This window comes from Tetrahymena thermophila (assembly GCF_000189635.1).
Source record: "Tetrahymena thermophila SB210 genomic scaffold scf_8254419, whole genome shotgun sequence".
NCBI classification, from domain to species: Eukaryota; Ciliophora; class Oligohymenophorea; order Hymenostomatida; family Tetrahymenidae; genus Tetrahymena; species Tetrahymena thermophila.
Window position 1 is genome coordinate 1 of NW_002476201.1, and position 10,066 is coordinate 10,066.

At 20.1% G+C, this 10,066-nt stretch overlaps 2 protein-coding genes across 2 annotated transcripts; both read right to left on the reverse strand. All coding sequences in view use genetic code 6, as the record gives it.

Annotated features, from left to right (window-relative positions):
- Window positions 1-184: 184 nt before the first annotated feature.
- Window positions 185-1,878, reverse strand: TTHERM_01590530 (hypothetical protein; the record flags this gene model as incomplete). Its single annotated transcript, XM_001029316.3, has 5 exons — window positions 185-301; window positions 552-641; window positions 892-981; window positions 1,233-1,322; window positions 1,574-1,878. Coding segments are annotated over 5 exons (692 nt in total), but the record flags the coding sequence as incomplete, so codon positions are not given.
- A 6,983-nt stretch (window positions 1,879-8,861) lies between these two features.
- TTHERM_001590530 (transmembrane protein, putative) lies at window positions 8,862-9,802 on the reverse strand (the record flags this gene model as incomplete). Its single annotated transcript, XM_012799854.1, has 3 exons — window positions 8,862-8,949; window positions 9,182-9,271; window positions 9,525-9,802. The coding sequence occupies 3 exons, from the start codon at window positions 9,800-9,802 to the stop codon at window positions 8,862-8,864; spliced, it is 456 nt and encodes a 151-aa protein (XP_012655308.1).
- Window positions 9,803-10,066: the final 264 nt, after the last annotated feature.

The following is a 10,066-nucleotide window of genomic DNA, read 5'->3' on the forward strand; positions in this document are numbered from 1 at the left end:
TTTAAAGGAAAAAATTGAAGAAAAAATATGAAATAATAAGAAATAAATAATAAAAGCAAAAGTTGAAAATAAAATGATGAGCTAAATTAACAAAGAAAAAACAAAAAAAAAGCAAGCACAATAAAAAGAAAAAGAATAAAGAGCTTTATTGTTTTTAATTAGTTTTTATAATTTAAAATATCACAATCCAAAACAAATAAACTGTTTTTACGAAAGGTCAAGTTTCAAATTTGAGAGATTAATGCAATTTGCTAAAGCAGAACATAAGCCTGATGCACCAATTGCACCAATTTAATTTTCGCTTTTTAAATATTGAAGAAAAAATATATCATTAAATAGTTAATTAAAGGAAAAAATGAAGAAAAAATATGAAATAATAAGAAATAAATAATAAAAGCAAAAGTTGAAAATAAAATGATGAGCTAAATTAACAAAGAAAAAACAAAAAAAAAGCAAGCACAATAAAAAGAAAAAGAAAAAAGAGCTTTATTGTTTTTAATTAGTTTTATAATTTAAAATATCACAATCCAAAACAAATAAACTGTTTTTACGAAAGGTCAAGTGTCAAATTTGAGAGATTAATGCAATTTGCTAAAGCAGAACCTAAGCCTGATGCACCTTCACTACCAATTTAATTGCTACTTTTTAAATATTGAAGAAAAAATATATCATTAAATAGTTAATTAAAGGAAAAAATGAAGAAAAAATATGAAATAATAAGAAATAAATAATAAAAGCAAAAGTTGAAAATAAAATGATGAGCTAAATTAACAAAGAAAAAACAAAAAAAAAGCAAGCACAATAAAAAGAAAAAGAAAAAAGAGCTTTATTGTTTTTAATTAGTTTTATAATTTAAAATATCACAATCCAAAACAAATAAACTGTTTTTACGAAAGGTCAAGTGTCAAATTTGAGAGATTAATGCAATTTGCTAAAGCAGAACCTAAGCCTGATGCACCTATTGCACCAATTTAATTGAAACTTTTTAAATATTGAAGAAAAAATATATCATTAAATAGTTAATTAAAGGAAAAAATGAAGAAAAAATATGAAATAATAAGAAATAAATAATAAAAGCAAAAGTTGAAAATAAAATGATGAGCTAAATTAACAAAGAAAAAACAAAAAAAAAGCAAGCACAATAAAAAGAAAAAGAATAAAGAGCTTTATTGTTTTTAATTAGTTTTTATAATTTAAAATATCACAATCCAAAACAAATAAACTGTTTTTACGAAAGGCCAAGTGTCAAATTTGAGAGATTAATGCAATTTGCTAAAGCAGAACCTAAGCCTGATGCACCTTCATCACCAATTTAATTTCGACTTTTTAAATATTGAAGAAAAAATATATCATTAAATAGTTAATTAAAGGAAAAAATGAAGAAAAAATATGAAATAATAAGAAATAAATAATAAAAGCAAAAGTTGAAAATAAAATGATGAGCTAAATTAACAAAGAAAAAACAAAAAAAAAGCAAGCACAATAAAAAGAAAAAGAAAAAACAGCTTTATTGTTTTTAATTAGTTTTTATAATTTAAAATATCAGAATCCAAAACAAATAAACTGTTTTTACGAAAGGTCAAGTGTCAAATTTGAGAGATTAATGCAATTTGCTAAAGCAGAACCTAAGCCTGATGCACCTTCACCACCAATTTAAAAGAAGGGCTAAGCGACTCGAGTGGGCGAGTCGGAGGGTCTTAGCAGTGATATCGGGGGTTCGAATCCTATACCGCCCCCTTTATTTCGAAAAATTCCATGTAAAAATGTGAATGTTACCAGCGGTCTCCTTGGTAGGAGGGAAGGGCCAAATCTGATAGGTGGTAAAGAGGAGGCCCCATTCTGAACAGAAGATCTGGAATACAAATGGGAAGCGAGCATAATGCGTAGTCAAATCATGGAAGATTAGTAGAAATGCCATTAGGGTGTAGGTGACCCTTCCCTTCTAATATATTACCCACAATTATATATAAATAAATTGGTATACGTATAATAATAATGTATAAGTAATTATATATAGGGCCCCTATCCCGAGTGCATGTCACCATGTGCGAGTATGTATGTATGTATGTATGTATGTACCACCAATTTAATTGCTACTTTTTAAATATTGAAGAAAAAATATATCATTAAATAGTTAATTAAAGGAAAAAATGAAGAAAAAATATATCATACAAATTTATAAAAAGCGAGTTTTATATACCAGTTTTTACATTTTATAAAATTAAAATTTTAAATATTTTTTATGAATTTTTTTCTATCCTAGGTTTTCAAAATTCATTTTTTTCAAAAAAAAGATATGTTATGCTTTCTAAAAATTAGCTTTATTATATAAATTTATTAAGATATAAATTAAATAGGTATTTCACTATAGTTAATTAGGAGGAAAAATTTATAAAAAATATGAAATAATAAGATTAATTAATAATTAATAAATTTAACAAAGAATGAAAAATTAAAAATCATAATATAAAGAAAAAGGAAAACAAATCAAATAAATTAAAAGAACTATAATATTTTAAATTAACTTTTATAATTAAAAATATTATAATGTAAAAAGAATAAATAGCTTTTATTAAGTGTAAGTTTTAATAGCAAAAAATGAAGAATATATATCAAATATTAAAAAACGAATAATAAATAATTAATTAAAAATTCAAACTAAATTAAGTTAAAATATAAAAAATTTTAGTTTTAATAAAATTCAATAAATAATGATAAAAATTTCTAAAATAAAAATTATTTATTTAAATATATAAAAAATATTAATAATAAAAAAAATAAAATTAATTAATAAAATATACTTGAGATTAATATGGATAACCTAATGAGATAAAAGTGAAGAGCTTTTAAACTTTTTTTATTAATAAATATTAATTTAAAAAATATTAATAAAAAAATTAATAATTACTTCTTCTAAATTTTTATATTATTTAATCTATTATATCATTTATTTTTTTCTCAAAAATATTGAATAGCAATTTATGAAATTTAATTAATTAATTAATTAATAATAAATGATTAAAAAGAACAAATAAATATAATAATTAATTAATTATCAAATATTAATTTATATATTTGGTTTTATGAAGAGATTTCACAGAAAATTAATTTAATATTCACTATTTAAACTTAATATCTGTATTTAAAACATATATTTAAAAATGTATATAGTAGGAATTACAGTTAGATAGTTATTTATTTAGTCTTATTTGAAAAAAACCTAGTAGTTAATGTTCTTAAATATTATAAAAGTAATGTTTATAAGTAGATTTTTCTCTTTTAGTTCTGCAATTTTAAGAATATTTATAATATCTCTAAGTTTTACAAGATGTCTTACAAAAATTTCATGGTTTGCATGCCACTTATTATGAAATATTTTTTTTATTTATTTATTAAAAAATCTGATTTAAATACTGTAAATCCTCATAAATTCTCACCAGCATAAATTTTCACCATATTTTCTGAATATTTATAAAAAAAATTATTTGAAAAATTTTTATATGCAATACAGCCCTAACTGAATCGGTTAATAATACATACATACATACATACATACATACATTCATTAATTCATTATATGTGGTAAAATATTTTTAAAATAGCAAATTGCTATAAAATTATGTTAATTAAAAAGAAATAAAAATAAATAAAGTGTTAGTTTATTAACAATTAAATAAAATGGCTAATGCTCATTTAGCAAAAAGGGTTATAATATTTTCAGTAAGTTAATATTAATTGAAATTTATGCTTTACAAATATATTTAAAAAAATTACAACGAATAAGTGTTAAAATGTTAAATTAATTATTAATTTATATTTACTTAAATTTATTAATCTTCTATCAATATTCAATAATATCAATAGTCTTAAAAGATATTTATACAAGCCTTTGAATTTTGTAGAAATATTTTAAATTAGATGTTTTTAAATTAGATTTATATCTAAAATAAAATATTTCTGGCACTTTTTAAGATTTAAAAATAATTTTTTTAATGTTTGTAGCTTTTTTTTAATTTGCAAGATTTTTAAATAAAGCAATCATTTTTTCTACATAAGGTTAATATTTTAATTCTAAATTAAGCTAAAGTATTTATGTGCATCCTTTTAAACTTAATTAGATGTAATCATTACATAAAACTAGAACTAACTTTTTCAAGTGCAAGAATTGTTTAATTTAGATCTCTTCAAGTGGAAGATGTCTTAGTTATTTGTATCTATAGATGTCCTAAGATCAAAATATATTTAAAAATATACAAATTTTTCTTTATAATTAAAAAAAATCTTCTACTTTTAATAATTCAGAAAATTAAAAAATAACATATGGATTTTAGCAAACTATGTAATGCATATTTTCCTCAGTTATTAAAATTATGAATTATTTTCTTTTATTAAGTAGATTAATAATCAAAATTTTTAATTTATTGTTATAAGATATAAGTTCTTCTTTTTCCAATATTTCTTTTGGATTTATAATATCAAAGTAACATTTTTATTGATATATTTAAATAGACTCACTAAGTTAGTTAAACATAACGCAAACATCTTCCTCATTAAATTCAAAATCTGCAGAATCATTTTATAAAAATTAAAGTAGAATTTTTGATTATTTTTTTATGACCTCACTCTTATAACTAGAGTAAAAGGAATACAATCTTGATATCTCTTTTTCTCTTTAATACTCAATATTTTTTTGTGTTAAGTTAGGAGTTGATTATTTGGGATCTTTAAAAATGTTTCCTTGTTGATTGAAAAATAACTTTAAAGTTCTTATCTAAAAGTACTTACTTCTCTTTTAAAATAATAAAATTTTTTTATACTAATCATTATTTATTAATATTTTTTTGGGTCTTTTTTATATATTTTAGCAAGAAAATTTTATCTCTTAAGAAGCTCGAAATCATCAATCATAAATTAAATTTCATCATAAAATTTTGACGCCTCTTATAAAGATTTCTCTGATAATTTTGAGAAGAGCTATTAGAAAAGATTTTTAAAATAAGATGCAGAGTACTTAAAACCTTTGATTTAATTCCTGTCATTAGCATCTAAAAATAAGCTTAATATTTAGCATTATTCCTTTGAGAAGTCTTTTACATCTAAATCATCAATTACAAAATCAAATTTAGTTTAATTTGTTAATTTATTTGATCTTAAATGTTCAGGAATGAAAGTAGATGATGATGAAAGATTTTAAGAAGTTGGTAATTTTTCTCCAAAGAAGAATATGCTTGAAGGAGATATGTTTGTTATATTATTCTACAACAAAAAATAAAATAATTAGAATATTTTATTTAAAGCTTATAATTTATTATCATCCCCTATAAACATAATTAGATCTTTAAATCTTAAATTTACATCCTAATTATAAAGCAATCATTTAATGTTTAATCATTTTTCTCTATTAAAACGTAGTAAAATGTTTAAGTGGTTACTATTTCAGAATTGAGGAATATACATTAACTTTATTTTAATTCCATGAGGCACTTATATCTTGAAAGCATCTATTACATATCACTCAAATTTTTAAATTAGTGTGCTTTTAATTTAATGATTTTTTCATCTTTTTTCCACACTTTTAACTGAAAAGAATTTTAGTCATAAAACTAAAATTAAAACTCTTGATAAAGGGGATGCTATTAAAGAATTTCAAAAATTTCCAAAGGATGGCAATTAAGTATTTTGTAAAAGGTTTACTTTACTTAATCAGATAAATCTTTCTTTTATACTTTATCATTGACTTTTTATATTAACTATTTTAAAATTTTATTTACAGTTTTAATGTTTCTAAAATCAGTTAACTGATTATTATTCTCCTCAATTTATATTTTATTTTAAGATTATCTACAATAGCCTTAATTGTAAACATTTGGATTCTAATTTTAAATCTCTTTAATATAAAATTCGAGATAGTTAGAATTGAATGTGTCGTATTCTATTAAATTTATTTTAACCTCTATTTGATTTTAATTAATTATATTAACATAAAATGGAGTTTTGTAAAGTAATTTGACATAACTATTTTTGTTTTTTTCATAAATAATTTACTTTTTATAATATTCGTTGATACTCAAATAGCTATCTTTAATTTTTAACCCACAACTATCATTAAAATATCTCGATATTTATTCAATAAGAGGGTAAAAAATTTCCTCATTCAGTTGATTTTATTCTATGAATTAAGATAAAGTCATTTGATAGTTTTCCACTTCAAAAATATAAAAGTGCTTCTTTGGGTCCAAATAGTATAATTATTTTACTCATTATTCTTTAAAAGAATATAAAGTCTTTACTATTCGTTGACTCGAACACAATAAGTACTTTTTCTAATTTCTATTGGTTATCAAAAACTTTAAAATGACAAAATATAGCAGCCTATTGAATATATGGCTATACTAAAAAAGGCTTAAATTCAAATTCAGGTTTGAAATTCTCTAGACAAAGGAGTATGTAGCTCTTTTACACTTCTAAGACATGTCGCATTTTTCTTAAATCTTTTTGTTTCATTTTGATAATAAATAAATTAATAAATTAATTATGTTTATACATTTCCTTTAAATCTTCTTATATTTGAATACAAAAATATTTCGCTCTTAGATTTAATCAATACATTAATGCATTTTTAAATTAATTAATTATCCTTCTATTTTATTTCATCTTAAGCTAATTTATTGATTTTACTTCGAGTTTTATTTGTTCTCATAGTTCATATAATATATTCCTCAACTCAGCTTTACACTTTCAATAATTAGTATGCTATTTTAATAATAATACTATTTATTATTATTGAAATATAAATAATTTCCTTTCAAATAAGTATGTATAATCAAATTATTCTAATAAATATAAATAATTATTCATAAATCCTAACTAACTCCAGCAAATATTTTTGATAAAAAATGAAAAATATAGGAAAAAATGTTGTTTACTTACAACTTGTATTTAATTGTTTCTTAAAAAAATTTATGTTTCGCATATAATTCATCAAAATATTATGTAATTTAATAATTTTCCTTACACTTAACTTTTACTGACTTAGTTTATTTTTGCATTCAACTTTATTTTTATTATGATTTCCCTCATTAATGACTGACTAATCGAAAGATATTTTCTTAAAACTGTAAGATAGCTATTTAATATTGCAGAGTATCATCAAGATAGTAAGATATATTTATATTGCTGATCAGCTTTCCTAACAGCAAATCGACTTAGATGATAAGTTTAGCACACAATAGTGTTATTATTTACTACTTTTATTAAATTAATTCCATTATTAGACCATTGATTTGTATTCTCATCAAAATAAACACATTCAAATAACGAAGAGGTAATTTTAGAAGTAGAAAAACGTTTATATCTTAAAATATGGGAAGAATTAAGCTTTAAATTTTCTTTAATGTGTTATTTTTATAATAATAATACTATTATTATATTTACAGAAAAGTGGGGTCTGTCTTACTAAAATTATTTTATTGGCAAAGAGTAAATAAAATTTTATTAAAAGATTAAATATACAGTAAATAATATATTAATTTCAAATCATAAATATTAAAAAGTGATATTTTTTAAAAATTGTGATGAAGACAAAATTTAATTGAATACTTGAATTAATTTAAGAATTTCTTTGAAAAAGTTTAATAACAAAAAATATTTTGATTAAAAGTATATGCTTTAATATATTAATAAATAACATCATTTATTAATTAATAATCCATTTAAATATTTTTATTCACTTCTAAGATCAGAGATTTAATGTCAGCTTTCTAGCTTCTAAGAATAGATTAAGATATTGAGATAACATGCTAAAAGAATTCATCCAATTTACTTCTGTGAAATAGAAAAAAAAAAAACTTTATCTAAAATATGGTTTATTCCTATATTAAATATTTATTTTAATAACCATTATAAATTATGTCAATAAATATTAGAATCAGCAAAAATAGTAATTAGAATTTTAGAATTATAAAATCAATTTGAGCTTTATAAATAAATACATCATTTTAACAAAATGGTTAACTTATTTAAATTAATTCAAATTAATAATTTATAAAATGAACTAACATTCATTTTGTATATATAGTTAATAATAAATTATGAATTAATCAGAAAATATTTTAAATAATTATTAAATTATGGAAAGTGAATAAAATATATCAGATGATAATTAATTGATGATATCTTTGAAAAATAATGATTAATCAAAGAAAGTTAAATTTTTTTAAAATAATCTTAAATTTTATTTCAATAAAACCAATAACTAAATAAATTATTATCAGCATTTTATATATTTCATATATTAATTAATTTTTCAACTTAATTTTTAAAAATAATTTTTCTATATTTTAATAATAATTATTAAAATTTTTCGGACTACCCAAAACCTTTTAAAAGAAAAAAATATTTTTCAACATAATATAATGTAATGTGTAACAACAAATAAGATATTTATAAATAAATAATAAAGTATTCAAATTATTATGTTGGCAAATTTAAGAAATGTTAAATACCTTACTTTCTCGACCTCGAAAATCGGAAAAAACGATTTTCGAACAAGAGAAATTGATATTAATAAGATGTAATATAACACTAAAAGTTTCAAATTATTTGATCATTTTTGGAGAAACCAGAGTGTATGCTTATGAGGATTTAATTTATTTAAGTAAATTTAATTTTTTTATTTTTTATAAATAATTTATTTACCAACAAAAATATGAATGATATTTATAAATATAAAATCAATAATAAAATCTATCTATCTATTTATATTTTAGGTTAAAAACACTTTTTCAAAATATTATATAATAAAATATATAATATTATTCAAACATTTTATATTTATTCATCCTTTTTTCACCAGTTGTTTATCAATAGAAATCAATATTAAAGACAACTAATCTTTTTGATTTAAGACACTCGCTTATTACTTTGAATTATTATGATTCATTCATTGAGCTAAAAATTTTAAAATAAATTTGTGTAAATTTTAAAATAAATATCAAAATAGAATAAACTTTTAAATTTAAAATTATTCTTTAAATTAATAAATAAAATAATTTTAGTTGAATTAAAAAGATAAAAAAATAAAATAAATAAAAGCTATCAAATAAATTCAAAGAGCTTTTTTTTTTATATTCATTTTTATAGTTTAAAATATCACAATCCAAAACAAATAAACTGTTTTTACGAAAGGTAAAGAGTGAAATTTGAGAGATTAATGCAATTTGTTAAAGCAGAACCTAAGTCTGATGCACCTTTATCACCAATTTAATTGTTACTTTTTGAATATTGAAGAAAAAATATTTCATTAAATAGTTAATTCGAAGGAAAAAATGAAGAAAAAATATGAAATAATAAGAAATAAATAATAAAAGCAAAAGTTGAAAATAAAATGATGAGCTAAATTAATAAAGAAAGAACAAAAAAAAAAGCAAGCACAGTAAAAAGAAAAAGAAAAAAGAGCTTTATTGTTTTTAATTAGTTTTTATAATTTAAAATATCACAATCCAAAACAAATAAATTGTTTTTACCCAAGGTCAAGTGTTAAATTTGAGAGATTAATGCAATTTGCTAAAGCAAAACCTAAGCCTGATGCACCAATTGCACCAATTTAATTAGACCTTTTTTAAATATTGAAGAAAAAATATATCTTTAAATAGTTAATTAGAAGGAAAAAATGAAGAAAAAATATGAAATAATAAGAAATAAATAATAAAAGCTAAAGTTGAAAATAAAATGATGAGCTAAATTAATAAAGAAAGAACAAAAAAAAAGCAAGCACAATAAAAAGAAAAAGAAAAAAGAGCATTATTGTTATTAATTAGTTTTTATAATTTAAAATATCACAATCCAAAAAAAAAAAACTGTTTTTACCTAAGATCAAGTGTCAAATTTGAGAGATTAATGCAATTTGTTAAAGCAGAACCTAAACCTGATGCACCAATAGCACCAATTTAATTAGACCTTTTTTAAATATTGAAGAAAAAATATATCATTAAATAGTTAATTAGAAGGAAATATTGAAGAAAATATATGAAATAATAAAAAATAAATAATAAAAGCAAAAGTGAAA